The sequence below is a fragment of the Xenopus laevis genome, chromosome 8S (genome assembly GCF_017654675.1).
Source record: "Xenopus laevis strain J_2021 chromosome 8S, Xenopus_laevis_v10.1, whole genome shotgun sequence".
Classification (NCBI taxonomy): Eukaryota; Metazoa; Chordata; class Amphibia; order Anura; family Pipidae; genus Xenopus; species Xenopus laevis.
The window spans coordinates 528,783-551,509 of record NC_054386.1 but is presented as its reverse complement, the minus strand read 5'-3'; the positions used below and the strand labels follow the sequence as shown (position 1 = coordinate 551,509).

Sequence of the window (22,727 nt, the reverse complement as noted above, 5' to 3'; positions counted from 1 at the left end):
TTAGCAGTGACGGAGTTCCGCGTGAAATGGTGACAGTTGAGCGCCTACAGGAAACGATCTCTGGTCAGATGACTTCCGCCCTCACTAGCGGCTCCACTGACGGTTTAACGGGTAATCGCTTGACATTCCAATTCAGAGGGAAAAGCCATTCGTGAGGAGCAGCATCAGTTACATCCTATTATCCTACAGCTCCTTCCCCACCCAATGCTCTTCATATCCACAATCATCTCCCCCATTGGCTCCACTTTAATCCCATAATTCAACGTTTTACACTTTTTTCCTCTGTAATAATAATAATCAGTTCCTTGTGTTTCATCCCAACTGGCATTTATAGGGTCAATGAAAAAAGCCTCATTGTGTAGCCAATTATAAGTAATATACGGAGTTGCTTTTACATTGAGCTGAACATTAATATTAGCCCCTTTATTGGAGCTCCCTATACATCTTCTCTGGTCCCTGTCTGGGTTTCAAATGAGGGGTGGGCGTGTCCCTGGCACAAGCACAGCCAATCACAGCCCTGCAGTCACACAAGCACAGACAGGCTTCAGTTCCCTATCAGGTCCTGCTAGCTGCTGATTGGTTCCTGTCCTACAGTGCAGTGAGCCGAGTGCACAGCCTGGGAATTCAGGGAGCAGCAAGTGGAAGAGAAGGAATTATTAGGATTTTTAGCAGAAATATTCAATAAATCAGCCTGAAACACTACCTTTTCAAGCACAATTCTTCTATATCTAAAAGGAGTATAACGCACTGGTACATTCCTTTTTATTTACACATTCGTATTTCTTTACACCAAATGTCTCCTTTAAAATGAAACTTTACTGGAGGCAAAACAATTCTTTTTCCTTTATTTCCTCTTTCAATTACTTTTTAGTTGATGTAAAGGGGATGTTCACCTTCAAACACTTCTTTTCAGTTCAGTTGTTCTAACATCCAGTCATGTGAAAAAGTTTGGGAACCCCTCTCAGCTGCATAACAATTGACTCCACTCTCAACAAAAAAGATATCAGTGATATATGTCTTTCATTTCCCAGGGACATCTGAGAACTGGGCTGTTTTCTGAACAAAGATTTTTGTGAAGCAGAATTCAGTTGTATGAAATTAAATCAAATGTGAAAAACTGGCTTTGCAAAAATGTGGGAACCCTTGTCATTTTGCTAATTTGAATTCATGTAACTGCTCAATACTGATTACTGGCAACCAGGGGCGATCCTGGCCCCTCCCCCGGAAATTCCCTCTTAAAGTATCAGGAGCAGCATTTTTGCCACCTCTGGTACCTAGTGGGGCGCTGCCGCCTGAGACGACAGCCTCAACTCACCTGATTGGCGAAGCAACCCTGCTGGCAACGCCAAATTGGTTGGATAAGTTCGTTAAGCCTTGAACTTCATAGGCAGCTGTGTCCAATCATGAGAAAAGGTATTTAAGGTGACCAATTGCAAGTTGTGCTTCTGTTTTAGTAGAATGGCTAATTTTAAGGAACTTTTTAATTGGTCTTTATTATTTTTTTTATAGATTTTTAATTATTTGCTTTTTTTTTTTTTTACTCTTTCCAACTACAAATATATTAATAGTGTTACTTTTTATTACTCCTCTTTCTGTTTAGGTCCTCTTCTATTCATGGTCCAAGTAATTTGGACCCCAGCAAGCAGACAAACTGGAGAGCTGCTGAATAAAAAGCAAATGACAGAAGACAGTTGCACATGGTCTCAGAATATCCCTCTGTATGTCATAGTAAAAGTTAATTTAGTATTCAACTTTAATTTAGTATTCAACTTTAATTTAGTATTCAACTTTAATTAAATAAGTGTCAAATGGATGAATCCTTTAGTGAATATGGATTTTTCCTGCACGGAGCTGCAGTGAGTTCTAGCCTGAGCCTTAGCTCAGTGTTTGATGCAGTGATTGTGCAGAGGGAAATAGGAGCGCGGCTGCCGTTCTTTTCTTCCACTCGTTGGGCCAAATTGCACAAACAATACCAGACACACACTGTATACCAAAAATCATACTAAACCCTCTTTTCTTTTATTAACGGTTCTATCAGTACATGTCGGACAAAAGCTTTCTGCAGTGATATGATGTATATCTGCCTGTCATTCATCAACTCCTTCACTCGTTGGGCCTTACAGATTTTGTTTAACCTGGACAAAGTGCAAATCATTTGGGATGAGATACTATTAAAGGAGAACTAAACCCTAAAAGTGAATGTGGCTTAACTAAAGAAGTAGCCAGAAATGTTGTACATGATGTTTTGTGCTTCTGTACCAGCCCAAGGCAACCACAGCCCTTTAGCAGTAAAGATCTGTGTCTCCAAAGATGCCCCAGTAGCTCCCCATCTTCTTTTCTGCTGATTCACTGATTCACATGCTCTGTGCTGCTGTCACTTACTGAGCTTAGGGAGCCACTCACAATATACAGTACACATAGAATAGAAATGTCACAATATAAGGCTGATTAGTCATTAATACACATAATTACTACATGGCAGCACAGAAACCAGTGCAATTAGCATCAGAATTGAATAATCAGCAAACCTGTAGCATCAGCTTATATTACAGCCAGGGAAGCTCATTTTGTGCTGCTGGATAATTAGTGACGAGCCCTAAGCTTAGCTTCTCAACAGCCAATCAGAGCCCACTGACAAGTACAATGTGCAGCTTTGAAGCACTATATTCAATTTTGAAATCTGACATGGGGCTAGACATATTGTCAATTTCCCAGCTGCCCTAAGTCATGTGACTTGTGCTCTGATAAACTTCAATCACTCTTTACTGCTGTACTGCAAGTTGGAGTGATATCACCACCTCCCTTTTCCCCCCCCCCCAGCAGCCAAACAAAAGAACAATGGGAAGGTAACCAGATAGCAGCTCCCTAACACAAGATAACAGCTGCCTGGTAGATCTAAGAACAACACTCAATAGTAAAATCCCATGTCCCACTGAGACACATTCAGTTACATCGAGAAGGAAAAACAGCAGCCTGCCAGAAAGTGGGATTTTACTTACCGAAAAATCGTTTTCTAGCTGGCCCGAACTGTCAGTGCAGAACGCCTGGGTTAAGTATCCACCTCCGGAGGCAGGACAGAAGAATAGAAAAATCTTCAGCTCCACCCTCCCTATATATAGCCATGCTCCTCCTGTATCCTGCAGTTTCGTCGGTCAGCTTAGTTAGGAATAAACAGAGGAGATGCATGCAACATACAAGAACACATACAACAGAACGTAATAACGTATCAATAGAAAAAACTACACCAGAACTATGCACTTGTGTAACCTTAACAGAAGGGTGGGGCTTACTGCACTGACAGTTCGGGCCAGCTAGAAAAAGATTTTTCGGTAAGTAAAATCCCTCTTTCTCTAGACTGGCCCTCCCTGTCAGTGCAGAACGCCTGGGGACGTTCAAAAGCTGTCCCATAACTAGGGCGGGAAAAAATCACTACTGCTGTACTGCTGCCTGTAAAACTTTTCTACCAAAGGCAGCAGGTGCAGAATGGAAGACATGTGGTCTGTAAAATTTAGCAAACGTGGACAATGAGGCCCAAGTGGCTGCTTTACAAATTTGTTCCGGGGAAGCAGAATTAAACAGAGCCCAGGAAGTACTCAAGGCTCTAGTAGAATGAGCCCTAACTCGAAATGGCCTAGGCTTGTTACTAAGATCATATGCACAATTTATGGTCTCCACTAGCCATCTAGCTATAGTGCGTTTCGTGGCCGGAGATCCCTTGTTGACCCCATGAGTGACTAGAAAACTATCGGCCTTCCTATATGCCTTTGATCTGTCTAAGTAGTATCGGATTGCCCTAACCACGTCCAACTTGTGCAGGGCTTTCTCTTTGGCATTAGCCGGGTTGGGGCAAAGGGATGGTAAATTAATTTCTTCATTAATATGGAAAGCAGATACCACTTTTGGAGTGAATGAAGGAATCGTCCTGAACACTGCCCTATCCTGATGCAAGATTAACCATGGTTCTTTACGGGAAAGGGCTGCCATGTCCGATACCCGCTTTGCTGATGTAACGGCCAACAAAAATGTCATTTTCCAAGTAAGGAACTTCAGTGGGCAGGATGCCAGTGGCTCAAAAGGGGGACCCTGAAGTGCAGTAAGTACAGTAGTAAGGTCCCAGGGTGGTGTGGGGTCCCTGTAGGCTGGCCTGACCTTGCAAACCCCCTGCAGAAACTGAATGATGTCAGGTTCCTTTGCCCACTGGTGTTGGAGAAGTAAGGAAAGGGCTGAAATCTGGCCTTTTAGAGTTGCTAGCGATAACCCTAACTGAAAACCTTGAGTCAGAAATTTCACTATCATCTGAATGGAAGTCTGGTGCCAGTGTAAAGTTTTAGAATCACACCACAACATGAACCTCCTCCAAGTCTTATAGTAGGCTTTAGTGGTGGCTGGCTTTCTGGCCTTCATGAAAATGTCCGTGGCCCGTTGTGAAAACCCTTTAGCCCTCCAAATCTCGGATTCAATAGCCATGCCGTTAAATGCAGAATGGATAGGTTTTCGTGTCTGATTGGACCTTGAAGGAGAAGGTCTGGCCGAAGAGGTAGTCTCCAAGGAGGAGCTACTGACATTTTGACATGTTCTGAATACCACGCTCTCCTCGGCCAGTCTGGAGCAATGAGGATCGTCAATGCGCCCTCCCTTCTGATTTTCTGGATTACCCTTGGCAACAGTACAATTGGGGGGAATGCATAGACTATCCTGAAATTCCAAGGAATGACTAAGGCGTCCACAAACGCTGCTCCCGGATCGTGAGACCTGGCGCAGTAAGTAGGTACCTTGAAATTGTGTTTTGACGCCAAAATGTCTATGTCTGGTCGGCCCCATCGGGATGTGACTACCTCGAACACCTCTGGGTGTAGGGCCCACTCTCCCTGGTCTATCCGTTGGCGGCTGAGGTACTCCGCTTCCCAGTTGAGAACTCCCGGAATGAAGACTGCTGATATGGCTGGAACATTCAGTTCCGCCCACGCGAGTATGTGAGATATCTCGCGCATGGCTCTGTCGCTGCGTGTGCCCCCTTGTTTGTTTAGGTAGGCCACGGCCGTGGCATTGTCTGATTGGATCCTGAGAGGGAGGCCATGCAGCTCGTTTGACCAATGTTGGACAGCATTTCTTATCGCTCTTATTTCTAGCACATTTATTGGGAGGGCGGTCTCCCTTGGAGACCAGACACCTTGGCAATTGTGGGGTGGAAGAGTTGCACCCCAGCCCTTGAGGCTGGCATCGGTGGTCACTACAGTCCATTGGTGTAAGACCCAGGATCTCCCTTTGCTGAGGGTCTGAGGTGATGTCCACCATCGTAAGGACTGTCTGACAGGACTGGTCACAGGAATCTGCTGTGTGAGATCGAAGTGATCCTTGTTCCAACAGCGGAGGAAATGATTTTGGAACTCCCTCATGTGGAATCTGCCGAAAGGAAGTGCTTCCAGGGCTGCTACCATGTACCCCAACAATGTCAGGCAACACTTTGACGTGACCGTCTGCTGACAGCAGACTTGTTGTGCATTGGAAATGATGGTATGGATCTTCTCCTCCGTGAGAGAGATTGTCTGTGACGAGGAGTCCAGCCACATCCCCAAAAATTGAATGCGTTGTGTTGGAATGAGCTGGCTCTTTGTCTGATGTATGAGCCAACCGTGTTGCTGGAGTACGCTGACACATAGAAGGGTGTCCTTCTGACTTTGTTTGTATAACGTGGAGCGGATGAGAAGATCGTCCAGATACACGGTAAGTGTAATCCCCATGCGCCTGAGGTGTGCCACGAGGGGACTGAGTATTTTGGTGAACACCCTTGGTGCTGTGCACAGTCCGAATGGAAGTGCCCTGAACTGGTAATGGTCTTCTAGGATCGTGAATCTTAAGTACTGTTGAGATTGTTCCCTGATGGGGATGTGTAAGTAGGCGTCTCGAAGGTCTATTTTTGTCATGTAACAGTTTGCTGTCATTGACATCAGAACTGAACGAATTGATTCCATGCGGAATTTTTGCTTGGATATGAAAATGTTGAGAGGTTTCAAATTGAGGACTGGTCGGAAAGTTCCTTCTTTTTTTGTGACCAGAAACAAATTGGAGTAAAAACCTTTGAACCTCTCTGGAGGAGGAATTTTGGTGATGACTCCTTGATCGAGCAAGTCTGTGACGACAGAGATGAGAGCCCGCAGTTGGTGTTGGTGGACCGTTTGAATGAGCGAGGAGGGAGGTCGTTGAATGGAATGCGATAGCCTTCTTTGATGATAGTTAGTACCCAACTGTCCTGAGTGTGAGTTTGCCAGATTGGTAAGAATGTTTGAAGGCGACCTCCTACCCCTCCTGTGCGAGTGGTGTGTGAGTCAGGTGGAAGTTGTTTTTGGGGGACCTGGCTTTCTGGTCTGCCTGGATTGGTTGGACCAGGATGGTCTGCCTTTTTTGGATTCTCCACTGGTTTGGTTGGGGCGAAACGAAGTGTTTCTAAAGGGGTGAAAGGAGCGACTGTGGGACCCCCATTGCCTATTGTATGGTCTACCTTGTTGGTCAGGCCTAGGTCTTTTCCCAGATGGTAGGAAAGTGCTCTTCCCTCCCGTAACCTCCGTTATGATCTGCTTGAGATCCGGTCCAAAAAGTGTATCTCCCGTGAAACGTAGATAAAGTAATTTAGTTTTGGATGCTGTGTCACCATACCAATGGCGTAACCACAGGGCCCTCCTGGCAACAACGTTGTCCATGCTGGCCTTGGCTGCTAGTTTCACTGTATCCATTGCAGCGTCTGACAAAAAAGCTAGTGCTGAACTGATACGAAATAGTTCTTCCTGCAGTTCCTCCTGCGATTTGGGAGTTTTGAGCAGTTCCTGACACCAGAACCTAGATGTGCGTGCTAGTCCAGCGGCCGCTATTGCTGGTCGAAGCAATGCGGTAGAATGTGTGAAACCCTTCCTCAAGGAGACCTCCATTTTTTTATCCATGGGTTCCTTAAATGCAGCTTCCTCAGTTGGAAGTGTGGTATTTCTGGAGAGGCGAGCAATAGCAGAATCTACCTTGGGAGCTTTGTCCCAAAGCTTCTGTTGTTCTTCTGGTATGGGATAAGTACTTTGGAACCTCTGAGTTAGTGAAAAACGGTGACCTGGTCTTGACCATTCATTTTCGATGACTTGAGACACGGATTTAAACACAGGGAAAGCTCTCGACTTCCGAGGCTGAACACCCAAAACTCTATCTGCTTTTGATGCGGTGGTCGTCTCATCTTTAATTTCGAGTGTGGCTAACATTTCTCGTAACAGACGCTTAGCTATGTCTGGGCCTGCGATAGAGCGGTACTGATGTTCCGAGTCTGAGTCATCGGATGATCTATCACTAATCGAAAGCTCTCCCAGTTCTGGTTCGCTATCTTGGTCAGTGTTCTCATGTGACTCTGATGAGTCAGTGTCTAGAGATAATTGCGCTTTGCGTTTCTTACTAGGCAGAGAAGTCTGACTGATGGATGATTGGATAGTAGATTTAATCCAGTCAAATAGCTCCTCTAACTGAGGAGGTTTGGAGGATGTGGAAGGATTTGCTGATCTATATGAGGACTATCTTGTATATCTTGAGACAGTATTTGTGGAGATAATGTTGGAGCCGAAAGTGGTGGTTGTAAACAATCCAAGCATGTACCTTGTTCCCCTTTCCGTAATGTATGTTTGCAGACTTTGCATTTTCTGCTTTGGGTGTGAGCTTTCCGCTCAGTAGGCTTTCTAGTTTTAGGTGTTGCTGTACTGGACATGTCCTTTCTAATGTCCTCAAGCGCTGTATTTATATCCATTTTAAGGTATTTGTGTTATCTGTATGAGAAAAACAAAAACTACTTAGTGACTGAAAACTAAGTATCATGAAATTATACATGGTCACCTAGCGCTGTTATGCCGTATAATGACCCAAGTATCCCCTCCAGATCCAGCCTAGTATGTGAAGGCCTGTGCCCTAGTATACATAGAGGCCTGAGATAAGGGAAAACACATACGGTTAATAGGAGGGTGAGATGGGTTATTTACCCCTCATTTCCTCCAAATGCCCCCGTTAATTATCAGTAGCGCTCTTAATAGAGCCTCTAACCTGAATATTCGCCTGAATGTGGCCCAAAGTGATCCGCTGCTGTGATCAGCGCGCCCAGTGAATCCAAGATGGCGGCCGCGTCTGCTGCGCAAGACGCTTTGGCGCCAATTACAATCCGGAAATGCGGCTGCGGTGTACGTGCCTGCTAATCCGGTAAGACTCGTGGGGACTTAGAGTTTTTTGGCGCGGTCCCAAGTTTGTGCTGAGCACAGTCCTTGAGGTGTGTAGTATGCAGTGCGCCCTTCTCTTCCTGCATTGCCCCTGATGCAGGCAGACAGTATTCATCTCTGAGAGATTTGACTGCGCCTGAATGCACCATCCTACTCACTGCTGTTAGAGTAGTTTGTGGTGATTTGGAACTGTCTATGGACAGAATTACCCTTCTTGCCTGAGAAAAAAAGACAATCATAACAAAAAAACAAATGAAGAAAAAAAAAAAAAAAAAAAAAAACGACTGTCCTAACCTCCAGCAGGACAGAAGAAAAAAACTGTAGGATACAGGAGGAGCATGGCTATATATAGGGAGGGTGGAGCTGAAGTTTTTTCTATTCTTCTGTCCTGCCTCCGGAGGTGGATACTTAACCCAGGCGTTCTGCACTGACAGGGAGGGCCAGTCTAGAGAAAGCATTTCTCTCCTAAAGTGCAGGCACAAGTCACATGACTGGGGGAAGCTGGGAAACTGACAATATGTCTAGCCCCATGTCAGATTTCAAAATTGAATATAAAAAAATCTGTTTGCTCTTTTGAGAAATGGATTTCAGCGCAGAATTCTGCTGGAGTAGCACTATTAACTGATGTGTTTGAAAAAAACATGTTTTTCAAACATGACAGGATCCCTTTAACGTAGATGCAGAGAAGTGCAGCGGAGCTCCTGGTCACCATCTTCTGTCGCTTCGTATTGTCTTCGGGTCTCAACGCCAACAGATTCCTGACTTGGCCGAATTGCACACGCTCTCTCAGGCTTCATGATGATGAAGAGACTTGAAGACAATACGAAGCGACAGAAGATGGTGACCGGGAGCTCCGCTGCACTTCTCTGCATTTAAGGGTCAGATATTTTTTAAAGGGTTTTTTTTTTTTTAAATGAATGCATCATGGAGGGGTGGGGGAAATCTCAGGAGGTTAAGAGGGGCTTTATTCCCCCTTTAAGGGGCACAATTTGGTACCATCAGTGCTACAATAACTATGTCAGGAGTAAATATTTCAAAACTACAACTTTGTTTCTCAATTTCTTTATTATTGTTTTTTTTTACTTTTCTTTTTTTACTTCAAACTGCAACAAGTTAAATAAATGTTTATAATATACAAAGAAAATACAACCAGAGAGCAAAACTTGTTTTCAACCCCTTAAGTGCAGCTTCCTACACTGCAAGTTACCCTTGACACTGAAGGGTTAAATCCCCTTGCACTGGTGTATATATATATATATATATATATATATATATATATATATATATATATATATATATATATATATTCATTTATGTGGGGCTCATATCATAATCGCTTTATTTGCACTTTGCACAAATACTTCATTTCAAAATGCATAGAAGGAACAAATCCAAACGAAGGAGGAGGAATCATTAGATCCATTAGAACTAAAATAAGCAGCTTGAGTATATTAATGGACTCAGGGAGGAGGGAAATGCAAAAATAACAGGGAGAGGAAGTAGTGCAGCCCCATAAAAAGGAAACCAAAATGAGGGCGAGGCTAAGGGAATGAATTGGGATATCCATTAATGCTCCACAATCCAAGAAACCAGCTTTCTGGTGAGTTCATTTAAAGCCAAATGAGGAGCCAGATGCAAGAGATGGGGGGGGGGGAATGGCGACGTAGTGTGTTATGTTCTTACAACAGACGCTACACTTTAACAAGCGGGACCCCTAACAGAAAGATGCCTCTGTTCTGCGCCCAACTGCTTTCATGGGCAGAAGGGGTCTAGAGGCAAAGGGGTTTTTTGGGGGGTCACTCATGCCTTAAGAGACCATTTCATCATTAGCAGCTAAGAGAAAGAAATTAAAAGGCATTACACCCGTTCCCTCCTTCAGATCCTCACGAGAGGGAGTAAGAAGAAGAAAGGCCAGGTCTCAGCACACAAACACAAGTGACATAGGGAGTGCCGCTAGTTTAAAAAAACAAACAAAAAAACCCATTTTGTCCCACAAGCCTTGGGCAGCCTTCAGTTCAGGTGGAATCCTTTCTCCATGGTAGCAGCAAGCAGGCGGTCTCTCATGATTTCCTCGGAGGAATAGTCGGGCAGCTTCAGGTAATGCACGCATGTATTTACAGATGGGTAGCTGCAATCTGTGGCATCAACCTGCCAAACAACAACAATATATGATTTGCAGCAAAGTAACCACACAGTTGGCTCCTGCATCATTGGGCTTTTGCATTGCCTTTATCTAATACTAAGAGCGGGAAAGGAAAAAGTGGGAAAACATTTTAATTGTTTTTTGATGAAAAGTCATGTGATTTCCCTTCCCGCATCTTATTTACATATGCAAATTAGGATTCGGATTTGGTTCAGCCAGCCACAAGGATTTGACCGAATCTGAATCCTGCTGAAAAAAGCTAAAAACCGAACTGAACCCTGGATTTGGTGCATCCCTAGTTTTAGAGACAGACATCAGTTTCTCTTCATCCTCAGCAATTATATGACCAGTGTGTTTCTCTGACAAATAATGGTGTTTTTTTTTTAATGTTAACATTATCATTAACATTATGTGAATATTAAAGGGGAAGGAAACCTTGTCGGCGCAAACCGCCAACCCCCTCCCGTTTGTTGCCCACCCTCCTTCCTCCCCCCTGGAGGGTGGGCAACAAACGGGAGGGCGGGTGGGGGGTTTGCACCGACTAGGTTTCCTTCCCCTTTAAGTGCCACACATTGTAGCTGAGTGCATGCGGAGTAGAGAAATGTCAGGTCTAGTTCTGTACTGTGCATGCACCCAAAGACAAAGAGGCCAGTTTAGGTAGATTATAGTGGAAACCAAGAAAATATAGTATATACAGGTTTCCCATGATAAGGAATATGTGTTTGACTCTTGGGTTTCTTTGTAAGCATGTACCTTGCGCACGACTGTAAGACGTGGATGCAGATTGGCCAGTCCTCCAGGAGGCAACGTGGAGCACCCAGTTGTAAACTGCAGGAACGCTTTCCTCTCATCTGATGACATGCCACACAGGACTCTCACAAATCGAAGGAAACCAAGACTGTAACAGCAGTAAAATGACAGTTGGATCACAACGGATTGTTCCCCAAGCCCCATCTTGTGCCTTTCTGATATATACACTGAACAGTGCAGTGGTTATGCCTTACCTCTCGCGCGTATACCCTAACTTTGGTTCTGTGTAACTGATGATGTCCTCAGCGGACCAAGAGGGAGACTGGTTTCCACACAGTATCATTTGGACTTCTTCAGGGCTGAAGGAGCCTAATTTCTCCATAGGGAACACTTTATTAAAGCCACCTAAGTCAAGAAAACAGAATATATGTAGTGGCACTTCCAAACAATAAACTGCTTACAAATACTCCTATCTTTGTGGGTTGCAGAGACATTTTGTGGAAGAGGGTTTTCACAGTAGGATGACTGTTCCTATAGGAACTGATGATATATAAAGATATGCAGGTAAATAGGATTCCCTAAGCAGATTTACCTATACAAATGAATTTTAAAGGAGAATAAAATGACTGTAAAACACTAATATACAAGTTATATTGTCTTATTACAGTACTTTCTAGGGCAGCTTACTCATCTTCCAGATCTGATTAGATGGCAGTTAGCCTTCTTTAAAGGAACAGTAACGTCAAAAAATAAAAGTGTTTTAAAGTAATTAATAATGCAATTGCCCTGCACTGGTAAAGCTGCTGTGTTTGCTTAAGAAACACTACTATTGTTTATATAAATAAGCTACTGTGTAGCCATGGGGACAGCCATTTAAAGGAGAAAAGGCTCAGGTTACACAGCAGATAGCAAATAAGCTCTGTCTGTCTAATGGTGTTATCTGTTATCCATTAGTTAACCTGTGCCATATAGCCGTTTTTCAATTTCCGCCATTGCTCCACAGCAGCTTGTTTATATGAACTATAGTAGTGTTTCTGAAGCAAACACATCAGTTTTACCAGTGCAGGGCAACAGTACATGATCTTTTCATGACTTTAAAGCACTTTCATTTTTTGGTGTTACTGTTCCTTTAAGACTAGCACTTGGACACAATTTCACAACCCAAGTGATTTCCAGACCAGCGGGCAGGTGGGCAGGCAGCAGATTGTTCCGAGTTGCCTTCTGTAATGGTCGGGACTCTGCTGGTGCACTAACTAGTCAGGTGATTATCAAAGTAAGAAGCACTGTTTATAACTGTTTATTAGTGTCGCTTCAATACTTACTTCTAAATGCTTCCATTTGCTTTTGCACACCAGTCTGCATGCAGAAATCAAACATAAGATCAACATACTCCTCTGCATTGTCTATTGTCACCATCTGCAAACAACATGATACAAGTCAGTAAATCAGAAAAAGACATTTGTTTATATGAGAACTAACCTCTGTGCTATATATTTATATGTATATGTATATATATATATATATATATATATATATATATATATATATATATATATATATATATAGACACAAAGATTGCACAGTAGCATTAACCCATAGCAACCATTAAGATGCTGGATTTTAAACAGTCAGACAGTAAATGCTACCTGCTGATCAGTTGTTAGATCTTTCAGCCTTTAATTACATAACCCCATAATTCCTAGTTTATGACAAGTTGCCAAAACTGGCATTTGGAAGTCCGGTATGAAGTGAATATAGTAAGCAAGTTGTATGGGTCTGAAGGTAACAAACAATGGATATCAAGCGGACTGTAGGGATTTGGGACCTTATGGTGTTGAGATTATATTTGACTACAGGTATGGGACCTGTTATCCACAATGCTCAGGACCTGGGGTTTTCCAGATAAGGGATCTTTATTCCTTAAATCTACTAAAAAAACAAGCTGCTTTTGCTTCCAATAAGGATTAATTATATCTTAGTTGGGATCAAGTACAATCTACTGTTTTATTATTACACAGAAAAAGAAAATAGTTTTTTCCAATTTGGATTATTTTAATAAAATGGAGTCAGCCTTTCTGTAATTTGAAGCTTTCTGGATAATGGATCCCATACCTGAACTAGCCTGAAACAAACAGCTTGCAACCTTTATCTTCCAACTTAGACAGGGCTGACATTTACTGCATGACCCACCTATTGGCAAAGCTCAGAAATTCGACATCCATATAAATGCAATTATGGGCCTGTGTTATATATCATGACTGGACGGGAAACAAAAACAAATGACAGTGTCCATGTAACTCACAGCAGAAAATATATCCGCTTACCTCATCCTCTCCATTTGGCTTCAGATCAACTGCAGAGAAACCATAAACCCGTGAAGATGGACAGAACTGGAAATTGAGTCTAATAACAAAGCACAAAGATTACACATTTAAAGCAGAAGGAAAGGTTAAAACTAAGTAAGCCTTATCAGAAAGGTCCATCTAAATATACCAGTAAACCCCCAAAGTAATGTTGCTCTGAGTCCTCTGTCAAAAGAAACAGCACATTTCTTTCCTTCTATTGTGTACTCATGGGCTTCTGTATCAGACTTCCTGTTTTCAGCTTAAACCTCATTGCCCCGGGCGTGAGCATGCTCAGTTTGCTCCTCTTCCCCCACCCCTCCCTTCTCTACTGTAATCTGAGCCCAGAGCAGGGAGAGACTCAGGCAGGAAGTGATGTCACACCACATTAATACTGCAGCTCCTATCCTAAACAAACAGAGAGTTTCTAGAGCTTTTTACTCAGGTATGGTAAAGCTTTCTACAGAATAAATATAGCATTCTAGCTTGTACTATTGCAGCTAATCTATTGGCAATAAAATGCCTCCGTAGCTTTCCTTCTCCTTTAAGATAATTGTTCAGTGTACAAATAAAAACTGTGTAAATAAATAGGTTGTGCAAAATAAAAACTGTATCTAATATAGTTAGTTAGGCAAAAATGTAATGTATAAAGGCTGGAGTGAGTGGATGTGTCAATCATAGAACAATCCAAGAAGTACTCGCACACCCTGGCCCTCCTGAAAGGTAGAGATCAGCATGCTGCAATAAACACTAGGTATAACCTGCTTGCATTACCTGTGTGCCGGTGAACTTCTTGTCGTGAGTGGATGTGTAACATAATAGCCAGAACACTACTTCCTGCTTTTCAGCTCTCTTGCTTTCCACTGATTGGTTAACAGGCAGTAACCAATCAGAGACTTGAGTGAGGGGCACATGGGACATAACTGTTGTTATAGTCACTGACTAACTCAGAGTTAGAGAGCTGAAAAGCAGGAAGTAGTGTTCAGGCTATTATGTTACACATCCACTCACTCCAGCCTTTATACATTACATTTTTGTCTAACTAACTATATTAGAAACATTTTTTATTTTGCACAGCCTATTTATTTACACAGTTTTTATTTTCACACTGAACTGTTCCTTTAAAATCCTCTAACCAGAATATGATTAAATGCACTAAATGAAGAACGACTTAAAGCACAAGGGAAGGCAAATTGCTCCTACATGTAGCTGCCTAAAAAAGATATAAAGATATATCAAAAAAAGGTCCACATTTACAGGTCTTAAAGGGCAAAATGTATAAATATTTTGGTTCATTACCGGGAGACTAATGTTTTGGGTTGCAATGTAGCTTTTCTCAAAGTGCTCTTACACACAACAAAAATGCCAAATACACACTGGCGGGAAAAGAAAAGTGGATGACGTTACTAAAGTGTCACTAAAAAGCGACTATTATACAAACTTTATTAAACTATACTGATAAAACTATACACAAAAAACATAAAAGCAAACTCTGACTTTGTTACAATAGTGATCTTATGTGTTCCCATGAAAGCTTTACACCTTACACAGAGCTGCCATTGTGACAAGAATCACAAAAATAACATTACCTAAATAACAAGAATCACAAAAATAACATTACCTAAATAACAATAGTCACATAAATAACATTACCTAAATAACAAGAATCACAAAAATAAATTACCTAGCAATAATGTAGCAATCTCAATTACAGCTAGCTATAAACATTGTGAATGTACGGCTCGATACATATAGATCCATAAAAAACTCAAATAACCAGTAACATATATACTTTTCCTCATTTTAACGCTAACAAACTTCTCCGAACTTCCTTGATCATATTAGTTAACTACACGGGTTACCATAACGACAACAAATAAACTAACATGAATTTTTGTCTTCAGCCCCACCGTTCAATTTAAGTTTGTTCTAAATATGACTCCGCCTTCAATTTCTGTATATCAAGTACATGTTACCAGTAAATCCTGATTTAATACAATGCTGTGTCAGATATTGTGCACTGTTTAACCCTGTGATATTTTGATTTAAATGATCAAAAATATAATACTAGAAATTTTAAATACAAAGTCCCAGATCCCTAAAATGAACTGATAACTTGCAACCTATAGATGCTTGTGCATGTGCATAAAAGTGAAACAAACACCAATTCATCAATCCCTTAAAACTATATTACAAAATTCATAAAAAATGAATAGCGACCCTATAAATAAGTAATATTTACTCCCCACTATGTAAAAGTTTAAACTTACAATACAAAACTAACTGACAACTCTAATAGTGATCACTAGTCATACACCTAATCACTGAAATGAGAAAACACTTCAGATAAAATCTCCCAGCATACTGTGCATAAATATATAACTAAATACAATTTGAATATTAGTCTCAATAATATCAACCCTCTGAACCCTAAGTTCATTACAAACTGAATTGCATTGGATCCATCGTTTGGGCACTTTGAGCCCTAAGGGACTTCATGAATTAATTGGTAAAATCAGCTCCCAAAATGGTTTAAATTTGTGGGTCCCGGTGCAGGTACCCTGACTGGCCACATTCCAATCCTCTTACAAATATTGATTGAAGTACAGCTCCACAAATCTTTTCTGTAGATAAAAGCTTATCCAGGTCCTACCAGTGTTCCAATAAAGGCATTTTTATCAAGATTTGCGGTGCTGTACTTCAGTCAATACTTAATGAATTGATCTCATTCATTCCATTTTTCGAAATATTGAGACAGTAATGATTATTTTAGTTTCAGGATGATATTTCTAGTGTATGGTGCACTTTTATACTGGGATACAGTCTGAATCGGTGTGTTCTTGTAGCCAGTTCAATTGTGTATGCGGGAACGTTTGAGTTTTTTTGTTCACAAGGTGTTTATTCTCTAATTTTTAGTAAGTGTAATTATTCACATGATATTTTAAGCTGATTTGGATTGATTGATAGTAGGGTTTGGGGTATACTTTTAACATAGGCTCATCTTGTTCATTATACATGGCATGTTCCTTGTGAACTTGGGGCTCAGAGGGTTGTTCACCGATATTCAAATTATTGTATTTAGTTTATGCACAAATGTATGCAGATAGTGCCCTGGCTGCAATCCAACTCCGGGTCAGTAATAAGTGACCCACTGTACTTACCATAAGCAACAGCCAAGTCTTACCCTAAATCCTCAATGCTGACAGGTGGCCCAGATCCAGAGGGATTCTTTAGCATAAGTTCCTGAAGCTGAGTGTTCTTCTCATCCTCAGATAAGCAACGGTTCCCCAGAATCTGTCTCCTTTTAACTGCCAGCTCCCTAATGTCCCTAAGGAAGTGAGCACGGTGTGGGTTTATTAGCTCAAAGTCCTCCCATGTTAAAATACCCTGAAACCAGGCTGGCGGTTTTGGTTTGGGTGGGTCTAAGATGAATTCAGATTTGCAGTCTTCCTCAAAGCTTCCTACTGAAAGGGCATCGTGCCCATCCTCCGTAGAGGCCTCCGACTGACTCTCCGTGCAGTGCTCACTCTCCTCCCCCAGAGAGGCATACAAAAGCTTGCTCATGTTGCTCTTAATATCGCCCATACACATAAGCTTAAAAAATGGCTTTGAAATGGGCAAGTCCACTAATCTATTGTCCTGGATGCACTTTGCAAGGAAAACACCAAGGAAATGGCAAAGTCTAGTGACTCGGTCTAGTTCCTCACTATCTTGTGGGTAGGGAGCAATGAAGAGGCCACAGGAACGCTGCACATAGTAACCAGGGGGCTTCAAACCACCACCTAGATCCACCTGTGAAACAAAGCACAGTTAAGTGTTTGCAAGCAGAATATTTACAATCAAAAAATCAAACACAGACATGAAAATAATTCAAAGATTTTTCCACTGCCTCATGCTCAGGACAACCCACAACAGCCACTAGTATTCATGTGAGCTGTGTTTTGTACCCAGGACATGTTATATCCCACCTACCCCTCAGCATTCTTCATTATTCTATGCTGGTGTTGAACTGGTATTTGTTCTTATTACCTGCCGTGACTCGTCATCGGGAAATTCATCATCACATAACCAGATTCCTAAATCTGTTTTCTGGAACTCTGCTGCCACCAGGGCATAAAACTCAAGGGTAGGGCCCAACCCTGTTCCTTCTTCTCCCAGAAACTCCACCTGCACAGAAAGGAAAATTATTACAGGTAATGAGAGAAAGTAAGACAAACAGAGACAGCGGTTATTTCTTATCTACTCAAAGGCCTGTTAGAGAGGAACTGGTAAATCTCCAAATTTGGCAACAGAAAGAAGTCACTTCTAACATAAAAATTAAAGCTATGCCTTTACATACACCTCAAACTATACCCCCCAAACAATGTAGGTCTCTATAGAAATATACAGCTCATATGTAAAACCTTGCTTCATGTAAATAAACCAATTTCATACACTTCTTCCTGTTACAGTTAGAGCTGCAGTATTTCTGGTCAGGTGATCCCTTCCTGTTACAGTTAGAGCTGCAGTATTTCTGGTCAGGTGATCTCTTCCTGTTACAGTTAGAGCTGCAGTATTTCTGGTCAGGTGATCTCTTCCTCTTCCTGTTACAGTTAGAGCTGCAGTATTTCTGGTCAGGTGATCTCTTCCTGTTACAGTTAGAGCTGCAGTATTTCTGGTCAGGTGATCTCTTCCTGTTACAGTTAGAGCTGCAGTATTTCTGGTCAGGTGATCTCTTCCTGTTACAGTTAGAGCTGCAGTATTTCTGATCAGCTGATCTCTTCCTGTTACAGTTAGAGCTACAGTATTTCTGGTCAGGTGATCTCTGAGGCAGCACACAGACCATCACTAAATGGTGGTTTAAGGCAAGAGATCTAAAGGGAAATATTTACTTAAATATATATATATATATATATATATATATATATATATATATATATATACACATACACACACCAGTTTGGCCACTTAATTTGATATAAACTGCTGCTTATGTATTCATTTTGGAGGTATAGTTTTACTTTAAAAAACTGAAGAACTCTCTTTACCAGCCTCATTATTTTCATGTTTATTTACCTCTAGCACAGATTTTCGGTCTGCATGGATTTGCATAACATTTTCTGCCCATTCCATCAGAGACTCCCCTCGTGGGACCTTCACGCGTTCATGTTTCAGACGGCCCACTCTGAACTCCCCTGGATCATCCCTGCGCACTGCACTTGCAGTTCTGCTCCTCTCCACTGTGGCTTCCCGCCTATTCTGCAGCCACACGATAGCCCTAAATGAAGTGCAAGGCACAGACTTTGTCGAGTTGCAGGCAGCACACAACATAAAGAACAGAAAGGTCATCAAAAAGGAGATTACCTTGAGGCACCAAATGCTGTACATGTGAAGTAAAGCTGCCGGGTTTCAAAGGGTATCAAGAAGGGACATTTGCTGGTCAGCTGTTCACACCAGTCTGGCAAAGCTCCACTCGCTAAAGCTAATGGTTCCTGGTGGAGAAGAAAATTCATGTGATTTTTGGGCTATGGATGCAGGACCAATTTAATTCCAATTTAAACTTGTGTCCCTACCTCAATTTGCTGAACAATCTTTGTAGTGATTTTCTTGCTAGTAAACTCCTCTGGAGGAACGCTGAAAAGGAGCAGATCTTCTTCATCTAAAACAAGAAAGAAATGAATTAGAAAAAGTCCCCTTTCCCTGGGATTCCAAGCACCTGAAAAATAACATGTATTTTCGAATTTTAATTTCGACCCTTGGTAAATCTGCCCCTTTATGTCTTGTTTCCTATGTTTATGATACATTTCACCTGAAAGGTAAAACCGAAACCCTCACCTTCCTGCGGGTTCCTGGCAGAATATGGGTCACTGGCTACAATAAAGAGAATTCGGAGGAGCTGCAAAACATCTTCTACCCCACAGGCATTTTGGCTGCTGCCTGCTTTGGCTTGTGGCTGCTCTCGGGAATGATTAAGGATATCTGCACTCTGGAATGTGGCAAGAGCAGCTGGCATTGAGAGAGACTTACAGCCATTCTCACAGTAGTCCTGTAAGGAAAAAAGGAAAAAAAACTTGAAAGGCATGCAATGGTTGGCTCACTTCTAACCTTAGGTTAGGGTCAGATACAGATTTATTCCTGATAAGCTTGTTTAACCTTCGGGCTAGAGTCAGATGGGAGAATTTCTAATAAATAAAATACTGAGGGAACGTCAACAAACAAGCTCAGCACCATTGAGACTCCAGTAAAGTTAAAGGAGAAGGAAAACTACGGAGGCATTTTATTGCCAATAGATTAGCTGCAATAGTGCAAGCTAGAATGCTATATTTATTCTGTAGAATGTTTTACCATACCTGAGTAAAAAGCTCTAGAAACTCTCTGTTTGTTTAGGATAGCAGCTGCAGTATTTATGTGGTGTGACATCACTTCCCGCCTGAGTCTCTCCCTGCTCTGGGCTCAGATTACAGCAGAGAAGGGAGGGGGGGAGGTGAGAGGAGCAAACTGAGCATGCTCAAGCCCTAGCCCTGGAGGTTTAAGCTGAAAACAGGAAGTCTGATACAGAAGCCCATGAGTACACAATAGAAGGAAAGAAAAGCTGTGTTTCTTTTGACAGAGGACTCAGAGCAGTATTACTTTAGGGGTTTACTTGTATATTTAGATGGACCTTTCTGATAAGGCTTACTTAGTTTTAACCTTTCCTTCTCCTTTAAGGGCACACAGGGCTGCATTTAGACAGCAAAATCTGCTCAGGCACATAGAAAATGGAGTGAAGCCAAGGCACAGTGCCATTTGCCCTAAGGGTGGGGCCGAATAAGCAATGGCCCAATTAAAACATTACTGTCCCAAATACTAATGCTATTTAACCAAAGTAAGTAAATTTCTAGCCCACACACACACACAAACATGTTGAAAGTGAGATGAACATGTTCAATGCTAAGTAACAAAGTTTTGCTTATTGCTACATGGATGTCACTGGCTTAATAACATCAAGAACCTGGCTTCTGGCCTGCACTGGACATGGAAATATATGGATGATGGGTAACAAATGAATACAGGGAAAATTACAGGAAAGGTCATCTCAGCAAGGGAGACACGTACAGCTCTTTGTCGCCTGCTGACTGTAGCTTATTTCTACAGATATACCATGACCTGGATGAATGAGAATCTTCACAAACATAGCTACTGTATACCAGTCTAATATTTATTGTAGAAGTTAATAGTGCCTATTTAGATAAAGTCATTTATATTTCAAGGTGTTCCTATTAATTAACCAAGTATATTGCCAATTAAATGGCAACGGAAATCTACTGAACCACATCAGTGTTACTTACTTTATAAGCAGCAATAAGCTGGGAACAGTTGCGGTTTTTCCTAATGCTTTTGTTGGTTCCTGTCAGTTTCCAGCGTCGCAAGAACCCTGGGTCTGCATTTCGCTGCAGGTAAGTGATCAGGTCATTCTTTGGCAAGGCATCTGTCCCCAGGGACTGTTCCACATGTTCTACAGACCAACAGCCCTGAGGAAGAAAAGGGAATATGTAACAATGCATGATACCATTACTGCAGAAATATCAAATAACCCAAGAATCATGGCGATCCTCTCCAAGAATTTGAGACCATATTTCAACTTGTTTAAGGGTAACCTGGTTTTCAGATTAAAAAAGTAGATTCTGATTTCTCTTCATTCAGCTGTGGGACAGAGGAACCATGGGGTAGATAATCGACCACTAGGAGGCAGGACACTAGAGAAGAAGACTCCCCCTCTGTGGCTATACCCCTTGCAACTTACCAGAGGAACCCAGTTTTGTCTAACACCAACATGATATGAAAACCAAAACTATGTAAATAATGCACTACCAGGGTCAAGGAAAACAGAGAGGGAGGTCATGTGTGCAACAGCTGACTGAAGAGAAAGTTATATGATTGTGAGTAACAAAATCTACTTTTCTCATGGAACAGGCTGTGGGACATAGGAACATACTAAAGCTGTTCTCCAGAGAATGGTGGGAGGAATCACAGACAGGCGAATTGGCAACTTCTGCCTATAGCACCTTCCTGCCAAAATGTGCAAACACCTCAAATTTGTAAAATTTTCTAAAGGAGTGGATGGTGGACCAGGTAGCAGCAAACAAATTTGGTCAGCCGGAGCTCTATTCTGGATGGCCCACGAGGTGCAGATACCCCTCATGTGCTCTGATCCGAAAGAGGGGGGAGAAAGAGACTTCCTCATGGCAACACATGCTTTGCAAATGGCTTCTGTGATCCACCGGGAAATTGTGGGCTTGGAGACTTCAAAATTTTAACCCTCTGGTTCGATTGAGGTAGAACTTCAGTGCTCAGACTGGATCAAATGAGTGCAAGGCGATCTCCTTCAGGGTGCAAGGGTGTGGGCAGAGTGAGGGAATAGTGATCTCTTGATTGAGGTAGAAATCCGTTATTACCTTGGGAACAAACGAAGTGGATGTGCAAAGATCCTGTGCAAAACCAGGAAGGGGTGGTTGCAGGACAGAGCACTGAGCTCTAATACTGAGAGTAGAGGAAATGGTGACATGGAACACGGGTAAGCCATGTCAGCGGAATGGTGGCCAAGGGCTTAAAGGGGGTCCTCGGAGGGCTGAGAGTACAAACTTAAGTTAAGGCTAAGGAGTTGTTATATGTGTGGCACCCTAAAGAAAGGTGCAGATGTCCGAGTCGAAGGCCAGCTTTTGCTGGGAAAAGATTGAAAGGGAGGAGACCTGGGGTTAGAGGGAATTCAGGAAAAGATCTTTGGTCAGCCCTTCTTGTAGGAACTCCAGTATGCGGGCGATGGAGCAGGTCTCGACTGAGAACCCATGGCGTGTGCACCAATTCTGGTAGCACTTCCAGTCCCAGTGGTAGGTCTTGGCCAAAGACCTCTTCCTGGTGGCCATCAGGGTAAAGACAATCTCAGTTGAAAAACCTTTGCGGTGGAGAATTAAGGGATGCAAGATCAGTAAGATTGAGCATTTTGGGGTTGGGATGGCATATGGGGCCCTGAGATAGAAGATTGGGTGCAAGAGGAAGTGGCCATTGCTCCACTTTGCCACCAGGTGTAAAAATCAGGGCCGGGGAGGCCAGTGTGGAACTATAAATATCAGTATACTGTGTCCTCTTGATTTTTTGTAGTGAAGATAACACATATGCAAGTGGAAAGTCCCAAGGGGCCTTCATCGCATCAACTGCAAACGCCAGTGGATCCCTGCAGCTAGAGTCCATGAATGACGATGCATCTGGGACTGGTAGTGTGATGTTCTTTGATAGACAAGACTG

At 42.3% G+C, this 22,727-nt stretch overlaps 1 protein-coding gene across 3 annotated transcripts in view; it reads right to left on the bottom strand.

Moving 5' to 3' along the window:
* Positions 1-9,314: 9,314 nt before the first annotated feature.
* hectd1.S (HECT domain containing E3 ubiquitin protein ligase 1 S homeolog) overlaps positions 9,315-22,727 on the bottom strand; it is a 65,590-nt gene continuing 52,177 nt past the window's right edge. For all 3 annotated transcript variants that reach the window (XM_018232184.2, XM_018232182.2, XM_018232183.2), the window contains exons 31-42: positions 20,774-20,956; positions 19,281-19,491; positions 19,019-19,104; positions 18,810-18,937; positions 18,522-18,723; positions 17,496-17,633; positions 16,651-17,258; positions 13,449-13,527; positions 12,447-12,540; positions 11,379-11,529; positions 11,128-11,272; positions 9,315-10,379 (exon numbers count right to left, since the gene is read on the bottom strand). In XM_018232184.2, the coding sequence (XP_018087673.1) occupies positions 10,242-10,379; positions 11,128-11,272; positions 11,379-11,529; positions 12,447-12,540; positions 13,449-13,527; positions 16,651-17,258; positions 17,496-17,633; positions 18,522-18,723; positions 18,810-18,937; positions 19,019-19,104; positions 19,281-19,491; positions 20,774-20,956 (2,163 nt within the window). In that variant the 3' untranslated portion in view covers positions 9,315-10,241. The remainder of the gene's footprint in view (positions 10,380-11,127; positions 11,273-11,378; positions 11,530-12,446; positions 12,541-13,448; positions 13,528-16,650; positions 17,259-17,495; positions 17,634-18,521; positions 18,724-18,809; positions 18,938-19,018; positions 19,105-19,280; positions 19,492-20,773; positions 20,957-22,727) is intronic.